This window comes from Molothrus aeneus, chromosome Z, assembly GCF_037042795.1.
Source record: "Molothrus aeneus isolate 106 chromosome Z, BPBGC_Maene_1.0, whole genome shotgun sequence".
In the NCBI taxonomy this organism is placed as follows: Eukaryota; Metazoa; Chordata; class Aves; order Passeriformes; family Icteridae; genus Molothrus; species Molothrus aeneus.
The window spans coordinates 32,599,309-32,619,340 of record NC_089680.1 but is presented as its reverse complement, the minus strand read 5'-3'; the positions used below and the strand labels follow the sequence as shown (position 1 = coordinate 32,619,340).

At 37.6% G+C, this 20,032-nt stretch overlaps 1 protein-coding gene across 1 annotated transcript; it reads right to left on the bottom strand.

Moving 5' to 3' along the window:
- Positions 1 to 2,478: 2,478 nt before the first annotated feature.
- On the bottom strand, positions 2,479 to 19,786 carry LOC136569049 (betaine--homocysteine S-methyltransferase 1). Its single transcript, XM_066569326.1, has 8 exons — positions 19,672 to 19,786; positions 15,715 to 15,847; positions 11,753 to 11,871; positions 9,529 to 9,720; positions 8,804 to 8,951; positions 7,756 to 7,938; positions 3,929 to 4,157; positions 2,479 to 3,458 (listed from the first exon to the last, which is right to left on the bottom strand). The coding sequence occupies exons 1-8, from the start codon at positions 19,708 to 19,710 to the stop codon at positions 3,284 to 3,286; spliced, it is 1,218 nt and encodes a 405-aa protein (XP_066425423.1). The 5' UTR covers positions 19,711 to 19,786; the 3' UTR covers positions 2,479 to 3,283.
- Between the last annotated feature and the right edge of the window lie 246 nt (positions 19,787 to 20,032).

Genomic DNA, 20,032 nt, shown 5'->3' with positions numbered 1-20,032 from the left:
ATAAAACTTTCTTTTCAAAAGAGTAGGGGAAAAAAAGCTGTGTTTTCTGCAAAAAAAAAAAAAAAAGTGGGTTTTGTTACTAACTCCCAATTTTCCTTCTTTACAACACCCTCTTGCATTTTTTTGGTTTACAGATAAATCAGACCAACAACTGACCATTACACAGCAGGTTTTTAGGCCCTTTTTTTGCATGAAATTCTTGGAAACTTCAGAGCTTACTTAATATGTAGCCATCTCCTAATGAGTAGTGCAGATAGCTAGTAGTTTCTGAAGTTTATGGTTTGTTCAGGTCCCTCTTGGCCTGACATTCAGTGTCATGAGTAAGAATTATTCTTTAGATTTTAGAAATGTCAAAGACTTTAGCTTTTCACTTCTGGATCTGTACTTCTGATGTTCAGATCACTTCACTTCAGCTCACAGATAAAAAAACATAGGAGATAACAAGGTCTGGATAAAGATCTGATGGAGGTGATTTCTGGGTATATGATAAATCACAGACTCAGAGGGAAGAATGAATGAACAGGGTATGTTAACAAGGAATGTATTTAAATCTTCAAATGCATAACAGACTTTAGCAAAGGAAGAAATTCTTTGTGTCTTCATGCCTCTAATGAGCTGTAAAGAAATAATGGAGAAAAACAATGAAAAATAATAAAGAAAGAATAAATTCCACCAAGGAACATTCAAATTAGGAAAATTCTGTTAAGGATGAAGTAACCAAACACAATCCTTGGGGGTCCCTTCCATCTCCAAATATTTTGTTTCTGCATTGTAGACATTGAACTAACCTGGTGTTGTCATGGAAGCTACATCATTAGATTTATTTCCAAACAGGCTAAGCAAACATCTTGCCCGACAAATAAATGATCCTTAGGGTACAAAATACAGGAACTAGCCCTCTAAAGCCCCTTTCACCTCCTAAAATTTTCAGAAAGGCTTTCCAGGTAACCAAATTTCCTAGGACTATGCTGTTGGCTTTTCTTATTTCTTTAACAAGTCATGTAACTAACCATTAGAAACGTGGAAATCTAACAGTTTCCTTATGCCTAAATTGTTACACAGAAACAAATGGGAAAGAAAGCTTGGTAGGCTTGCTGGTTGGTAGTTTTTTGGGTTTGGGGTGTTTTTTTGAGGACAGTAGTGTTGGATTTTTTTGGGTGGAGTTTGGGTTTTCTTAGTAGATTGGGTTTATTAGTGATCAATAAAGCATGCTGAAATTGTTTCCATCCCACTGGAAATCCTTTATAAACCCAGCCTGTGATATGAATAAAACAGGGAATATTTGTTTCACCCTGCTTTTGGGCCAGCTCTCATGTTCCACGTCTTTAAATGGCCTTTAAGTATTTCTCATTATGTTAAAATTCATCCTTTTCAAACTGGATACCAAAAATGAAAAAATCATATTTTCATAAATACCAGGTTCTTCAGTATTCTGTGTTGTGAAGTCATTCATTTCAATACAAATTTTTGTATGTTATGACAGTTTCAAAAAAATCAGCCCAGCTACTCGTATAGTTAGTGTATGATGGTCAAACAGCATTCTGTGCAACAAGAAGTCCCTAAACAGGTAATAATTGTTCAAAACACTTCTGTACTGGTTGTAGCCTCTGTTTTAAGCCACCTAATCAAGCATATGTTCTTAATGCTACATACATTTTGATGATGATCAAAGATCTGGCATTCATGTTTTACAGATTCTGCAATATTCACTCTCTGCAGAGGTAATGTTGAGAATCACTTAGGAAGGAAAGGAGTTTATAAAGCATATAAAATATATACTCACATGGATGCTTTCCAAATAATCTGCATTTTAAAATACCTACTTTCTTGATTTGTCTGCTTTTGTCTTTCAGGCCAAATTTCTAGCTAGTAAGTGTTTTTTTAATATGTTTTAAGCCTCGGGAAGGCAAGCTTAAACCTGTCTGCCAATAACAGTCTGAAAAGGATGCATTAAGTTTCTCACTGAAGTGTTGTCTATGTGTTTCCTGAACTGCAGAATACCAGCATGGATAGAAACAAGGAAATAAGCTTATACATGAAAAGTAGTCTAACTACATCTTTCAACACTGACTGTGAGAATGAGATTTTCATAAAGGTAGTTGCCTTAATGTAGGATGGGTGAAAATTCATTCTAAACAGAAATTGAAGTTGGGTGGTACTTACAAAAATGAATGATGGAAATGTGGGCTTTACAAGTTCTAAATATAGTGGTACCCTTCCTATGAAAACCTTATCTTGTTTGAAAACAAATCAGTGTACAAATTCCATGGGTTTTCTCAACTTGAATGGATGGATCTATTTCCTAACACAGTTTTTCATTTGTTAAAACTAAGATTGCAGAGTGAATAAATCAGATTAAAAAAAAAAAAGGAAAAAAAAAAGATGTGTACTGCTCTTTTAAATGGGAGTTATATCTTAGAAACCTGCTGTTTTAAGATAACCAGGTAATTAAAGTGAGATTTCCAGAAATAAACTGCATCATTTGAAAATTAGTTTTTTACTGTAGAAACAATATACTTTTTGAGGTTTTACAGTTTAAGGTGTGAAGATAATACAATACTATTCAATTATATTCTTTTTAATTTATTTGACATTTCTTCAGATTGCAGAGTAATTTCTTAAGCCTTTTAATCCCCAGAAGAGTAAATCTTGTGTACACGGTACCTTAAGACAAAAATTGAGTTTTGTCTACCTGCCATTTTTCTCTTCTAAAAGCTCTCTGCATATAAGAAATTCCTGCAAGATCTCATTTTCCTTAGGTTTTGATAACAATTATAAGATACATTTTTAAGTTTACTTTTGTTCTCTTGAAACCAAGAAAGTGACCACAAATAATTGGCAGTTTTTGTTTCCCTGCACTAGTTCTCAACAAATCTTGAGGTCTGAGGAAGCTCCTATAAAACCAAACTGAAAAAAGACTTGGGAGTTGAAGTCTGTTGACACTGTATTTATAGATCGCTTTTTCTTTCTTCACAGGTGAATTGAGCCAGTTATGACTTTCAGGTATTTCTGTGTCTACCCAATTAATGGCACTCAGCTAACAGAAGCTCAATTATTATGAGAATCCAAAATTACTTTTGAATGTGTATTCTCTAAACTATTTGTCCAGAGAAGGATTTTATTATCAAAGTTAGACATATGTAATCACATTTTTTCTTCATTTTGTCTCTTTCATTACATTTTGACTGACAGATCAACACAGTACTCATCTTCACAGATTTTCTTCTGAAGCATGAGATGGCCTGTAGATAAATCATTTTAAGATTTACATAACTGCAGTGAATTAGAACTTCTTTTTCTGGAAGAGCTCCTTCAGCTGTTGTTCAGTTGTTGCTTCTTTCTGTTGCATCAGCTCCTTGGCTCCTCTGGTCACTCCCCAGCCATCTGGCTTTGACATGCAAGGACAGTATGGCCTGCCGGAAGCAGGCTTCAGATTCTCCCAGTATTCTTTTCTTGCCCTAAATAAAGAAAAAGAAACTCAGGGTTTTTTTCCCAGTACTTCATAATATTGAAGGAAATGTGACTTAGAAGACAATTGCAAAGGTTCATCTAACTTGTAAAGATGGACATTATATTTATATATAGAAGTATGAATGAAAATATGCAATTAAATGCTACATGCTTTAAAAGTATCTTTCCGTCTTTGAAAGGAATACTGTAAGCAAGCCACCATTGGGAGCTGATATACAATATTCTCCTTTTCATTGTCATGAATTACATTCACAAGATCTCCTCTACTTCTCCTTCACCCCTTTCCGGGCTCTTAGGTCAGCTTTAATTCTTGGAGATTAAACATAAAACATATAATTCTAACCATAAAATCTTTACAGTGATATTTAGATGCCCATATCAGCTAAGCCAGTGTGCTCTGTGGAGCAATGTAAGCCTTTGCAAAAGATGTGTTGGCTTCCAGGTCAGATATACGTACCTTGCTCTGACCCAGGGTTTGGTATGCATGCTCAGGTTATCACCCCAGCTACCATGTTTCTCAGAAGCTTCTGGCAAAAATCCTCTTTCAGGAGCCAACTCTTCAGCTATTGCTCGGATGTGATATGGCTCAAATCCACAGCAGCCTCCAATGAAACGAATTCCTAAGTCATAGGCCTTTCTTGCATATTTTTGAATGTCCCATCTGGTGGCAATTCTTGGCTCCAGACCTGCAAAGACATTATCTTAAGTTTCCATCATGGTCCATTCAATTTTTATCCATTTTTTTGGTAAGAAATCATGTTGTTGAAACACTTGCACTCTGTTTGCAAAAGTGGTTGTAGATGTAGATGTATGTGTTTGAACTGTCTGACCTAGAATCAGAGATTGAAACCTTTAGAAGGCTAGCTTTTTCTGCAGTGCTCCACTGACCTGTGCTTGTAAGCATGTTTGGCCTGCCAAAACAGCACCTAGTATCTTCTGAGGCAGATCATGTTTCCCATTCTGCAGAGTTCTTAGCTGAAGAATTGGAATACTTTCAATGTTATGGCTATATTTCCTAATAAACAATCAATACCTGGGAAAACTGATTTCCACACACTGAACTGTGAAAGGAGAACGTATCAGCCTACTGGCATAGGAATAATCCTGGTAATTATTCCTCAAAAATGCTTATTGCACTTTTTTCCACAATCGGATATTGGCAGCCAGTTGTTTCAGCTGGGATCTTAGCTATTTCTTAGACCAACCCTTAGGTATAATCCCAGTCATGAGCAGCTTGCTGCCTCAAAACACCTCATTCCTTGTGGAAAGTTCTGTGTGGATGTAATTTAGAATGCCATCTCTGTTGCAAGTTTTTTGAGCATTGTGATGGAATAACGAGACCTGAGAGAGTAGACTTGTGGAAGTAAAGGAGTAAAAAGTAAAAGCACACCTCAAGGAGCTGGAGGCACAACTGGAAAGAAAAGAAGGGGGACTGAAGAAGAAACTTTAAGAAATGAAAATACAGAAATAAAAGGACAAAAATCCTCCCACTTCTTAATGGATATGCACATCTGCAGGATGTGAACCAGCATGGTTATCAGTTAAGTGCAGCATCATGTCTGTGCACTGAACACTGCTGGGCAAAGAAGCTGTGGTTGAGGTAGTAAGGCTCCAGCAACAAAGGAGAGTAGGATTGAAGAATGTCCCAATGTCCTGTCCCAAAAATGTCTAACATGCAAGAAGTTGATAGAAAGCAGATATACCCTAAGTCCATTTTGTAGTTAAGAATCAGGTTTACAAATAAAAAAGCAGAAGGGAGACAACTGAAGATTCTTATAAAGAAAATTATTGCTCTCAGAGGGAAAGATGAGACAAAGGAAAAGTAGATGGCCTGGAAAACTTTGATTAAGCATTTTAGAGAGCTGTTCAAATAAAAACAAGCTTTTGTACAGTGCTGCAGATATGATAAAAAGCATCAGAAGCATAAATGCATTATTTTCTCCTCTTTCATATATTATTTAAAAGCTAATGCAAAATTTATACAAATGATCAACAGTAAGAATGCATCATTGTGCACTCAATGCACACCACTTACACCTGTATAAGCAACTAAGTGTCAGGGGAACAGTATAGGTTGTTTCCCTGTCATCTCCATCACCCTGTCACAATCCATGTGATCTGATGAGATGCATTGATTTGATGGCAGATGAAGTGGCTAAGCCACTGTCCATTATACTTGAAAACTTGTGACAGTCCAGTGAAGTTCCTAGTGACTGGAGAAAGGGAAACATAACCCACACTTTTAAAAAGGCAGAAAAAGGAAAAGCCAGAGAAAGAGAGACCAGTCAGTCTTACAATGCCCAGAAAAACCTTGGATCAAATCACCTGGAACTTGTACTAAGGCACTTGGGAAATGAGGATGTGATTGGTGGCAGCCAGCATGACTTTACTGAGGACAAACCGTGCCTACAAATTTGGTGGCCTCCTGTGATGGGGTTACAGCATTGGTGGAGAAGAGTGACAAATGTCACCTTCCTGGACTTCCACAAAGCATTTGATACTGTGTCACACAATATCCTTGTCTTTAAATTGGAGAGATTCCTTCCCAAAACGGACTGACATTTTATTTATTTTTTCCATGTCTGTCAATGCAATACTTTTCTTGGTTTATTCAGAATTAAGTATCTCTAACTTAACAGTTCTTGATGAGGAAAAACTGTAACATGCTCTTTGATTTGCCTCTTCAATATTTCTACCCTTGGGTATGTTTTCAGTGACCAGGTAATTTCTTTCTAAAATATTGTCCTTATTTAACTGGTGACATTTCAGAGAAATTGCAATAAAACAGAAGAGAAAACATAGAAAAATAGAAATAGATCTACAGAAAAATAAATCTTTCTGGCATCTAATTGCTGGAGTTTGTCAATACAACATAACTAATGCTTCCCTAGAAACTGAGATCTTGTTGCCCTGTAGAGAGTATATGTACTCTTCAGATATCTAAATATCCCTGTTATTGCCTTCATGAAAACCAGGTAATTTGGTCACTTTAAAAATGATTTACTGAAGAGATTATCTGCTGTCAAGCAATCAATTACTACTTCAGGGTTTTGAAAACACTCACAGAGCAGGTCTTCACCAATTAATTATTCATGGAAATTCTAAATGCTGAGATGTCATACAGATTGCTTATAGCACACAAGCCAAGAACCGTACAAACCAGAGTGAATCCTTCCATTCACTTGATTGCTTACTGCATCTGTTTCACTTTTTTTTTCCTGCTTGCAATCAGCGGAACTATATGAAGGAATGAATAGGATAAATGAGTTCCTAACACTTTTAAACATCTTAGATATTTTCAGGACTCAGACGTGTTATTACCATTTAATGAATGCCCCAGGCTTATGCTTTATTCTCTTTCCTTCATTTATGTAAAGAGAGGAATTTAAAGAAAAACAACGAGCTTCCTGAAAATCACATCTACTTCTCAGGTTTTTTTGCTGCAAATTCAAATTGTGAGTGTTTTGGGACCATTTACTCTGATCTTGAAAAGAAGGGGGTATGTTATCTGAAAATGAAAGTATTTTCTAATCAGTCTTAAAATGTTTAAGCTGATTTTGCCCTTAGTTACAGGGCAAAATACTCACATGAAAATAAGCCCTAAATACACAAGCCTTATATAAATATTAAATGGCTAACTCTCCCAGTTTTTGTAGACTTTCTCCTGAGCATACATGGAGATTTCTTCTCCAAACTGCTAATTTGTTAGCAATATTAAAGTCCCCTTTCTGGTGTCTCTCTAATGTCACATACATTAGACAGTCACACTTATAAGATTTAAATATTATGAGTGCAATAATAATGCTCCTATATCCATTGTACTGCATTGTACACTAAACTCTTACACAAGTAAATGTAGGACTTGTGGGATACATATCACAACCCAGAAAAATGAGGTTTTTTTACTACATTTGCTGCTGCTCTTTGGACTGTTTACAGCAGTCCTGAACAGGGTTCTATAGCATGAGGAAGAATATTTTTAAAATTAATTTATATTGTGGCATTTTAACTCTTCTCATCATAATTACACATTGAGCTACATGCTGTGATACTACTGAAGTGTTCTCCCTATGTGGATGATCTTTACTCCAATATTACATTTTGATCTGTCTGGAAAATGCCAGGACTAGGATAACTAGGATATGCCAGACAGGATAACTAGGACTCATCATATTGAATAAAAGGACACCTTGCAGCTTCAGCTGTACTAAAAGCTGGGGACAATAAAAGCCAGGAACAGCCAATAAAGCAACACCACCAACAAAAAATACACCCTTGTCTTACCAAAGGGAAATTCCGGAAGATCAATAAATCCCTGCTTTCCACAATCAGGAGTATGGAAAGCAAGAGGCTGGCACATCAGGTGGGCTTTCAGTTTAGCAGCCTGCAAGCCCTCTTTCATCAGCCTCACAGTTTCGATGGAAGTTTCTGGATCAAAATGGCAGTTGACTCCAACTATAGAAGCACCTAGGAGGAGGAAAGTAACTTCAAGTCACAGCTCCCCAGAAAGTGGGAGATGAAAGTTCCACAGCATTCTAGAAGCAGTGCTGTCCACCTTCACACCAGTGCTATGGAAACAAGGCAGCTGTGCTACAGCCAGGCACAACTCTCCTGAGGTTGATCATGCCATTTACATCTCAGCTGCACTCCTCTTTACCTTTCTAATGATGAATCACATCTTCTACAGATGTTTTTTCTTCTACCCTCCTACAGTGTTTAATCAGTAAAGTCTGATTATGTAGAGCCACATATGGAAACAGGTGGCAGGTTCCTAACAGAAGTTCTGCCTTTGGATTTCAACTATAACTTGAAAGGAAAAGAGCACTTCAGGATAGATATGTAAACTTGTGTATCTTCACCCATCATGCCCCTGATTAATTTCTTCTGCCCTTCCCCTTGTTCCGTAGAAAACAGCCTTTCATAGGCAATATTATTAATTTTGTCATTATCTTAATTTTCTCATCTTGAGCTTGAACTGTGTGCAAAAACAAGAGCAGAGAATCAAAAGCAGCTTTGTGCTTGTGATTCTAGAATTTGGGGATGGGTCTGCAATGAAATTTGAGCAGGTTTAGGATTTTGCTGTATTCAGTATCAGTTTTCTATGGCTATTGCTCTTACCCATTTCATACAGATAATCAAGGATTTGAAGCTTTATTCCCATATGTTTTTACAAGACTGTTCTAGTAAGGTACTCATAAAGACTTTTTCTACAGAGTCATAACTCCTATCAGATATAACTGGGAAGCTACCTACTTGACATACACATCTATTTATTTAAATAATTAGGGACTTTTTCCATATTTTCAAAGGGCACATTAAAACAGATTCTTACCAGCCTTTACCAGCTGGACAGCACATTGTCCAGGGGACACTCCATGCATGTCTCCTTCTGGACCAATGCACATCGTAGCTGCAACTGGCTTTCCAGATTCTTTTAGAACTTCAACTGCCCAGACAGCCTCTTCAACATGCTCAAAATACTGAAAAAAATTAAAACTAGGCTGTTTTGTTTCTCAGCAAAGAAATATAAAAATTCCTATCCAGACCCCAAATTAACCATCAATACAATGATTTGATAATTTTCTGATTTATACTAACATAATTCAATTGAGTTTACTGGCCACACAGTTAAAAAAGGATTTTTAAAAGTGAGTAAAAATAAATTAAAAATAATGTTACTTTTGTTTCAGAACAGGAATGCCCATAGGGGAGATTAATCAAGGATTAACCCAAGACCTATAGTCAACTAGAAAAGTTGTCTTAGGTTGCTTTCCATGTACTGGAAGAAATAGGGATTCGTCCAGATCCCAGCAACATTTTGTCTTTGTATTCGTACAGAATTTTACTTGACTTAGGTAGAAATGACGTTCAAAGATCCTATTCTAGAACACCTGCAGATGTTGGTGGGCATTTACAAAAAAATATCTGATACTTTTATCTGAGATAAAAGCACAGCAGAAAATCTTGAAGAAGGTAGAAACATCCTAAAATAGGCTAGACATCTTAAAAGTTAACACTGTGCCAGTTGAAGACACATACTTATTTTTACAGATTTACCTCTGCAATTAAGAAGTCCACATTCTTCTTCATAAAGACTTCCAGTTGCTTTTGAAAGGCTGCTTTAACCTCTGTTTTATCCTTGCAGCTTAAGTAAGATGGTGTTTGACTGACTCCTCCAGCCACTAAAGCATCACCTTCATTAGCCACTTCTCTTGCAATGTCACAAGCAGCTTCATTCACTTTGTGGCACTGTGTGAACATAGAATCTGTTAGTTTTATCTTACCAGAGGTATGCAGAACCCTAGAAGGACAAAAATAGTGAGAAGTCATAATGGCTTTTTCATATTTTTGTTAAATTTAAACTAAACGTAATTAAAATCAAATGGATTTTTAGAGTAATCTTGATTAGGAAGATAAGATTCTTTTAAACAGTAACAAACATTAGAAAAATAATTTCTTACCTCCTCTAAGTTATCATATTGTCAAATACTACAAAATACATTACAATTAATAGATCTTACACAAATAGCCTATAAAAAACAAATATTTGGTTTGAAGTGGAATTTTCTTTGCTTCTTAGAAAATGAATTAGTTACACCTAAGCATATGTTTTCATTCTGAAATTTTGAATGGAAAACAAGATATATAAGAATTCTAACTTTTCTTTTTTTAAATATATTTTACTGTTCTGATAATTAACACCTCCCACCCCCAATATAATATTCATACAGGGTTATTTAAGACATTTTTTAAAAGAAAGCATGAATTATGTGATATTAAAGTCGCCAACTTAAAGAAAGGGAAAAATATTGCTAATTAATCACCAAGACTGGAAGTCATATTCCTTCTATATCTAAATTGGGATGACCAGAACAGCTTTTCAAAAAGAGGTCAAACTGAGAAAAAAAAAATCTGGGAAAAAGAATCATTATTTGTGGTATTTCAGAAGTATTGATTACAGCAGGTTCTCTGCAGTCCATAGACTATTTAGAAGTCTCTAAGTCCATAAGCTTCTCTCTGCTGAAGTTTTACATGACTGCCTCAAAAACCCAGCTGATTTTTAAAGCTGTTGCTGACAGATTGTCTTCCACTTCCATTTGTGCATAGGTACGTGTTTTGGGACTCTGTGAGGTGGAACCATAAATTAATTAAATCCTGGAGCAACCTGATTCTAGAACTGGCAGGAAATAAATTTTGAGATGTTTGATGTAATGCAATCCAAATACCAGGTGCTCTCTAGCCTTTATAATTCTGCACATCAGCAAGAATTGAAGATTGACTTGTTCCAGGGTTACTGTGTTTCTGGGACTACCACTTCAGACATTTCAGTGTTGTAAAAGGTACAGCATTTCAGATTAATTTGGTCATATGACATTTTGGGATGAACTCAATTAAGCCTCAAGTGTTTCCCTAGTGTCCAGATTGTTCTAATTTCAGACTGAGGATATCTTCACAGTTACAGCTACTCCTTCCTCCCTGAGCCCTGGAGAATCTTCTCTGGTTTGCAGAAGACAGAATGTACAGTTGGACCAAAGGAACAGGATCAGAGAAACCAGTCAATGCCAAACATTCTAGTATCAAAGGTATTATATAGAAATGTTTGGCCAGGAATTCCACTAGACCTTGGGCCTGTGTCTAGTAAACACACCCAGAATCCTACAATTCCTCTATGTAGGGGGTAAGAAAACACTGACAGGGTACTTCTGCTGATGTAAAAATTACCTTTACACAAGAGGAGGGGAATATTGAATACCTTCACACAAGAGGAGGGGAATATTGAATACAGTGTATAGCTTAGATTATTTTAGTTGCTACTTAATGAAGATGTGGTTCTAAAAACATTTTGTTCTCATTAGCTGTTCATTATTCTCTAAGATTCTTCACCATTTTTACTGTTCAGTAATTTCTCTGGATTCTAAAACATCTCTATTTTTTCACTAGTTTTGCTCTCTGTCCATTTAGTACTCTCTATAATTTTCGTACCTAAACTCCATAAACCCATCTCCTCAGATAAAAATACAGAAAAATACAATGTGGGCATTCTCTTTCCTCTCTTCATCCTTTCCCAATTTTGTGTTTGATTTTTGTTTTGGTTTGGGGTTTTTGTCACTTCACCTTGTTTTTTTGCTATTTCAAACTCTGTAATTCCATCATCTCATTCTCTGGTCCTCAAATATAGCCAAAACTGTTAGGACAAACTTGATAATACCTTTGCCAAACCTTTTGAAATTGAACAACTTATTTTCAACTTATTTTGTATCTCCAAAACTGGTTTACTCACACTTATTTTCTCAGCTACATAATTGCCCCTGTTCTCTAGTTTGTCCTCACTGGCATAAAAGGTGAAGGTCTGCAGAACATTGGATCCAGCTCTGAGGAATTCTCGGTGAAGCTGACGAACTGCAAATTAAGAGACAAGGTTATTACTATGTTATCTCCAAATCCAGTGTTTGTTGATGTAATGTTATTGTAAAATAAGTGACATTGTGTTTACTAGGAGACCAATTATGAGAAATTAGAAGCAGTACCCGAGTCTGCATTGAATTTCTTTCTTTTCACCATCGAAACATTGGTAGAAAATTTTCTTCTTCATTCTTTTCTGTTAAGAATGACTGAAGATTTCTATATAGTTTAGCTGCAGATTCAGTTTTGCTTGCCACCTTGACAATCCTCTATTTTCTGCAGTCCTCCAGATTCCCAGATGTAGGGCTTGATAGAGCTTTTGTATTGTGATTTAGGAAGGGATAACAGATGACTGACAAAAGAATATGAAGGCATAACAAGGAATACCAGACAAAAGGCTCTTCAAATGAAAAAGCTATCTTCTCTTAGCTTCTATATTATGAAGAAGAAAGCAGAAGAAAGTATCATAGCAACAAATTAAGGGACATGATAATTATATGGAAGAATACAGTGTTTCATCACCTCCTCTATTCTACATTTTTGAGTTTTCTCCCCCAGCAAAGTTTTTAAAGAGTATAGTCAGCCAAAACCAAAGATCTATTTTGCTAAATACATCCTTACTTAAAAGAAGATTTGTTGCTCCAGAAAAGTGACTCACAGCACAAAGTTAATTCTTCCCATATGTCTCCACATGATGATTTTACTACATCGACAACAATCTTTTTAAAGGAAAGGTTACCATTACTTTGAATAGACAAATTTCCTACATTAGGACTTTGGGAAAAGGCTCTGTAATGGTAGCCATGCCTTCCTGGCTGTAAGCAGGATACTTCAATTGCCACAACAGCAACAGAACAGGAACTGTTAATTGATTTTATATATCTACCCACAGAATAATAGTTACAATAATTACTAGAATGCTACTGATCATGTAAAACAGAGTTAAATGCTTAACAGCTTATAGAAAATACAGGAGTTCCTTACTTACTGCACACAAGATACTTATTATCTACACACACAAGAACACTGCAATTTCTATGGCAGATGTTTAGAATGGTTTTCCTGAAGTCCTAGTTTATCACAACTCATTGTCTACAGACACAGTTTGTGTCACTAAAAAAAATGCAAGTTTGTCACGAGAATAAAATTACTCCCGTATTCTGCAACAAACATAGCTTTCTGCAGCAGAAAAGCTCAAAAAACATTTTGTGTTGCTAGATTTAATGTGCATACATGCAAGTGTGTCTGCTTTCAATGAAGGATCGCTGTAGTGTCCCTTGCTTGTGTCTACTGGTACAGTATTTTATTTCTAGTTGCTGCCTTGGGTAACTTCAAAGTGCTTATTTTTTTACTACACAGGTGATTTAACACAGTGCTTCTTTGCCCAGCAGTCACAAAAATCTTTCCAGGAACATAGGTTGTAGCAGAGGTACTGTTCAAAAAGTTTTTGGAATCTGCCTGAATGCCTGGGATCAAATTTCATTTTCACATCTTTATGAAGGGAAAAAAAAGTTGTAGTGCTGGGAGTATTCTTTTTCCTACATCATAACAATAGGCCACTGATCCCAAATAAAAGGACTCTGTGTGCTTCTAGTGGGTTTTTTTTCATCCTCCTGAATGAGGAAGCATTGATGAAAATGAAAATCAGGATGAAAATCAGGAAATAAGAAAAGAAAAAAAAAATCTACAAATATTTTCACAAATGCTCTATGACATTTCAATAATAGACCATTCCTAGAAGAAGGCCTGGGTTTTGTGTGAATATGGATGGTGGCATAAGTAGGAAAATGAAATCTAACACATGTAATTAAGGAATTTCATACCCCAAAATACCAGGTTTGTGAATAGGAGACATGGGATACACTTTGAGGGAAACGATAGTGCTATAACTATCAGCCTGAATCTCATTCAACCTCAAGCAAATAGGCTTTACCAGTAGAATACACTGTTGTTCTTATCAAACCCACAGCACTGTGCAATATCAAAAACCCAAACCACTCTGTAGTTTACTTGTGTGACTTCCAGTATGCTTCCTCCAGCATTTGAGAAATGGGAATAAAAGTCACACATGAGGCTAAACCATTATTAATAATTTGATGCATTTTAAGAGTCAGATGTGTAACACTAATTTTTCATTTAAATCCATCATGAGTTGGACATTACATAAAAGACACAGACATAAGCTGTGAGGAGATAGGAGCAATAAGCACCCATGCATATGGCTCAGCATAGAGCAATCCCTAGTCTGTCTCAGAAGAAAAGTATAGATCTCCTAATTTCTACAATTACCAGTCTGGCAAATCCTCTCTTCTGTAATCCAGTTAATGGCCTTGAACTCTTTTTTTTTTTATTCTTCCTTCTCAGAACTTCCTTCCTTTTCCTTTCCTTATAAGGACAAGAAGCTCTGGCAGCTGCATGGTTTTTACACCCACTGTCTCTGCCAGTTGCTCCTTGTGTTCTATTACATCTGCTTTCAAAGTAACATGACCCTTGAGCGAGCAGGAGCAAAAGCATGGAGGGAAAGAAGCCCCACTGCACAAAAAGAAAATTAGCAGATTTGCCCTGAAGGGTGGATTTATAAATAGCCTATAAAAGACATGTGCAGAGTGGGGAGGGCTTTTGAGGTGCAAAAATAACAAGCAAAGGGAAAAGAAAGAGCATGGGACAAGAGCTATGAGCTGTAAAATGGAACATGCAGGGCCAGACAGAGGTAGACATGTAGAAAAATAGAGAGATGATAGAATGTCTCTTTGGGAGATGAGAGTCAGCAAATTAGGTCATCAATCCTTAAACTTTTCCTGGAGCTCTGCATTATCTAAAGCTGCCCATAACCCTAAATTAGGGATGCTAAGTGACACAGAAGTGACATTTGAAGGCTGAGAAAGATTAGGCTGAATAAATAGGTGAATTGTACACAGTGATGTAGCAGAGAGAACTACAGTATGTCTCCTTCTACTCCTCTTCCTTCTTCTCCTGTATAGCAGAAAAAACTAACTTGGAATAGAAAAAACTTAGAAGAAAGAAATTTTTTCCCCAGGATATTCTGAATTGACTTGTGGGATTAAGTGCGCACCATATTATTAGGGCAAATGCTTTCTTGCAATGAAGCATGCATAAATAGATAATACCATCCACTTCTGCACTATTTATGATTAACACTACAGTCTTTACACTGGAAGGCATAAAATGGTTGGTCATTTTCTCTCTGTCCACTTTAAGAGTTATTCTGTTAAATGTTTATTGCAATTTTTAGGTTCCTATCAGGTTTATCATTCCCCATTTTACAGTGCAGCCAGAAACATTAAATACTCCTATTATGATGTTTATTAAAAACTGCCATTTCTCTGAAAGAATCAATAAAAAAACTATTTTAGATTATAAATATAAATGAATTACTAGAACAAAACAAATCAGATAGTTAACTGCAGAATTCCTTTTTGTAAGGTATTTAAATGACAAGCTTTAAATGATCAGCACAAGAACAGACTGGACAAATCCATGAGAAAGAAATCACTGAATATTATTAAACACAAATATAACTACATCTGCATGAAAAAGTCACTGGGATGCAAGTTATTAAAATTTGGGAGAGCATTCTGAAGAGGTATCAGTAGATGTTTGCACTATTCGTATTCTTACAGAGCAAACTGATTTTGGCCAGTGTTAGAGCAAGTAAAACAGGCAAAATGAGCTGGTTTTAGGCTGTTCTTAATGTAATTCTATAGTGTCAAGGAACACCTCTATTTAAAAATCTACTAAGAGCTCTATATATTTATTATTTAGCCAACCATTACATTGTTTACATTCACTATAGAAATATAATTTCCCAGTAAAACTGACCTGCTTCTGGATGTTCTACAGTTGCTTCAGGAGTCCAAGGCCCAGCTTTTACATATCCCCTCTTTTCAAGAGCAAAGACAAATCCCCCATCTCCGATCACAATTTCTCCAGCATCCAAGCGTTCTAGAATACCCTGGAGAAAGCATGAGCGCAGGTTAACAATTACAGTTCTTCAACTTGATGGCTATTTTCTGTATTTGCCAGGCAGACATAAATATCTGTGAGCAAGCAGAAATATTTTTGCCACAATAATAAAGAGTAATAAATTTCCTTTGTAAAATTCTAATTAAAGAATGGTAGACCTGCTCTTTTGCAGCACAAGGCTTTAATATGCACATGTATATTATGTGTGTAAGGCTTTTCATTAGTCAGTTATATTGTATTCCAGAGATATTGTGTCCAGAACTGCAAGTCAGTGGTCCAGTCATGTTCCTATGAAAGTAATACGCCATCTCAAATTCTCCTGTAAAATACATGAGAAACTTCTTAAAATAAGACACTAGTACCACTGATCTCACTAATAGCTCATCTGCTCTCTAGCTTACAATGCCACCTGCACAGAGCCTTACCACAAGCAGCTTGTGACTCCAGATGGCACAACAGGCACCACAGAAAAGTAAGCATGCAACAGTTTCCTACCAAACAAGACACATCTCAGAAAGCTGACTTGCAGTTTCTGACAGTCTTTTCACAGGCCTGGGTTTGCTTACCCAGATTTTCAAAACAAAAAATAATCCTGTTGGTTTTGCACAGCCCTGAAATGTTTTAGAGTGCCAAATTACAAACCTTACAAAACCCTATGTAAAATAAGCCTTGCTTCTCCCTTGAACTCCACACTAATGCAAGGAAAGTGGCAATTATCTTTTTTGTAAAACTGAAAAACATGAGAACAAATACTGGCTTGTTCTAAAATACATTGCATTTTTATTCCTTTAATTGCTTCATTTCCTTGTTCAAACTTTCTAAAAAGTACCTACTATTACAGTAGGATTGATTTCTACAATTGGATGGCAACCATAATTCCATCTATATTACAAAGGGGTTGAATGAAGACTACATATATGTAGTGAATAAAGGATAAGAGTTAATCAAGGGTAGGACTGAAATTTCCATCCATAGTTTTATTCATTTCAACAGAAGAAGTTTGAAGGAGTAGGAAAAAGAAAAAAAGAAAAGCCTTATGGACATAGAGTTGAGTGTGATTTTCATGCTGAGCGGACAGGTTTTTTTTACAATTACCCTTCAAACTTCAGTTATTATCTTTCTTATCTTTCATTATCATTTCTTATCTTTCATTAACACAATTCTCTCATGCCATATATCCAACAAAGACAAACCCTTAGGATGTCTCAGAACTGCTGTTTAGGCAGAACAAGAACAAGGCCTTTCCAACCGTAAGGAGCAGTGTGCCAGCTGTGCCAGTTTCAGTACCATGCACAGCAGGGTGACGCTCCTTGGAGGCTACAAATCCTGGCTGAGAGCATCACCTACTTTGGCTGAGGCACTGGCATTGCAGCAAAATGTCAGGACTGGTCTGTACAGTGCTGCTGTGCAGAGCTCTGCCAAGTGTTGGCCTGCAAATCTCTGCATCAGATTCCACTATGGACTTGCCAAAATATTGAGCCAATTGACTTTAAAACTTCAACAAAGTGTGCAAGTTTTTAATCTTTGTTTCCACAGAATCAGGGAGAAACAATTTTAGAGTAAATGTCAGGTGGTTTTGTGAAGATTGTAACACACTGCAGGTATGACAGGTAGCACAGAACTGATGTGTGTCTTTAGTGCAATAAACCTACTTTCATTTATAACAGAATACCTCAAATGGGGCCAGTAAAAGCTCATTGCTTGAGTCCATGCTTCCTCTGTCTGCCAAAGAATCTTTTGTAGATTAAGCCTGCTTCAGAAATTTGATATGCAGAGAAGAGGCATGCAGAAGAAATGAAATCTTTAATGTAAAGGCAGCCTCAGTTGTTTTTTAACTGGGCATTAAGTAATAGACACAAAATGACATCATCATATATAGGTATTATATTTATTATTATATTATGTATTTAAATGTACTACAACAGAACTTTCTTCTAAAAAGTCACTTCTAGTATTTAATAGCAGTTTTTCTTCACAGTTCTGTTTCATTTTGAAGTACAAATCATCATTTTCAACACACAGAAGCAACATAAGCCATGTTTGAATAGACCATGGCACCTTAACATATTGTGACTTATTAAGTCTAGCGCCAGGGTATCTAATGGCAGGAGAGATAAATACAAAGCACAAAATACTTAATAAAACCTTAGTTTGTCAGGTCATGCTGGATTCAAATGGAAATAACCTTTTTGCAGACTTCATTATAGGTCTGCTATCTTCTCTTCACACCATTTTTACTTTATGTAAAAATTATTTTGTGTAAAATACCACCTATTTAACCACCATATGGCTAACCAAAATCCAGCATCAACATTGTTTTGTTCAGAGACCTACTGCTGTGCACTTATGTCTAATCCAGATCAATATTGTACTGTCAGGTGATCTGGTAGGAGACAAAAAATGTGTTAAATTACAAAAAACAGTATATGTAAAAAGCTATCCAAGGCTTTTTTGAGCCGTCCATTTTGCTACTATGAATGAAGTTACACCACATGGTCCCTACACCTATACATGGAAAGCGTGAGTGGAATTGGCCCTATGAAGATATTCCCACTACCATCTTTAGGCATGTAACTGTACTGTGTAAGTGAAAATACTGCTTGGTCAACCTATAACCCACCTTTTCATCAGTGGAGAGAAAAGAAATCTTGGAAATATTATTCACATCTCAAGCCCTAAAGAGAACTCCACTGCTTGTAGGGAGAATTTCTGCTTGATGTTGAAATTAGGTGGTATATGCCAAAATATAAAAAGCAGAACAACTACCCCATACCTTCTTCTTGTATAATCAATCTACCTGTAGGACCTAGAGCTCATAGACTTCTTCCCATGTCTTTCTGCTCTTTTGCTCTACACATACAAACGAGTAAAACCCATTCTGGGAAAGATGTGCCCTACTAATGGCAATAGTGTCCTTTAAATAGAAGACAGAATACGTGATTCTGCTGACCTTGTCAAGCAGCAGCACAGGGTACCAGTTCTGATGTATGTCAGAGAGTTTGACTTAGATATTGCTCATAGCTTTGCTTTAATGGCATGAATTGCTGGTGCCTGGGTAACTTTTTCCTGGCTTATTCCTTTAGCTAAATGGGGGAGCAGTGGGCATGCATACATAGGAGTCTGGGTTGATATTATACAAACACCAGTCATATTAATCAAGGGGTGAGAAATCTGGACCTTTTAAACAGAGCAGGCAGGAGACAGAAATCTCATCCAATGACAGTTTATCCTTAAAATATTTACTATTTTAATTTTAATTTACTATTTTAATTTACTATTTTAAAGTGTGTGGCAAGTCCTGCTTAATTTGTGTATCAAATAGTGTTACACTATATGGTTTTGTACTCTGGTGGCTCCATTCTATGTGTTCAGAGAAACCAAGATTATATGGGCTGTGACTGCGTTAAGGTCTAGCTAATTTATCTGTCTCATAACGATGTCCAAATACCCTTAACGTCTCGATGCTGAACAGGTACAATTACTATGGCTTTATTATTTTACGTTTTCACAAGATCGCCTTACCTGCGGAGATACCGAGTACCTTAGAGGGAGGTTAACCAGCGAGGGTCGCGCCGGTCAAGAAGCGGCTCCCCTTCTCTACGCGGACTCAACCCCGCGGAGGCGGGAGAGGCGGCGGGGAGCCCTGTCCTGTGCCAGGGCCTGCTCTGTGCCAGGCTCCCGCGGCGGGCCTGCTCCCCCGCCCCGTCCCGTCCCGTCCCGCCGGGGCAGCGCCCGCCCGCGGCGGCCGGAGGAGGGCACCGCGACGGGGGGAAGCAGCGGCCAGGTCTGCATGAGGGAGGGAAACAGATTTACCCTTTTGCCCTGTTTCGCGGTCTTCTTGATCGGCAGCATCTTCCTCACCCAGGGACGCTAGCTGCCCCGACAGCTCGGTGAGCTCCTCAGCACGCTCGGTGGGCTCTCCGGCCGCTCGTTTATAGCCCCAGGAGGAGGCGGGACGCTGTGGGCAGCGCTGCGGGCGGTACCCCCGCCCGGCCCGGCCCCTGACTCCCCGGAGCGCTCTGGTTCGGCCAGGGCAGCTCCGCTCCCTCCCGCTGCCCCGCCCGGCCCCAGGTGCGGAGGCGCCCCTCCGGCTGCCCCCCCGGCTCTAAGGGGCGGTCCGGCGCCCTCCTCCGGGAGGGCCGGGCTCGGCGGGGCAGGGACGGGACGGGACGGG

Excerpts from the sequence above, each read along its gene's own strand:
- LOC136569049 (XM_066569326.1), bottom strand. The coding sequence starts at position 19,710 with ATGCTGCCGATCAAGAAGACCGCGAAACAGGGCAAAAGG. Across the intron at positions 15,848-19,671 it reads CCGCGAAACAGGGCAAAAGG|GGTATTCTAGAACGCTTGGA; the intron begins GTAAATCTGTTT and ends TGCTTTCTCCAG. Across the intron at positions 11,872-15,714 it reads TGTAGAACATCCAGAAGCAG|TTCGTCAGCTTCACCGAGAA; the intron begins GTCAGTTTTACT and ends CTTAATTTGCAG.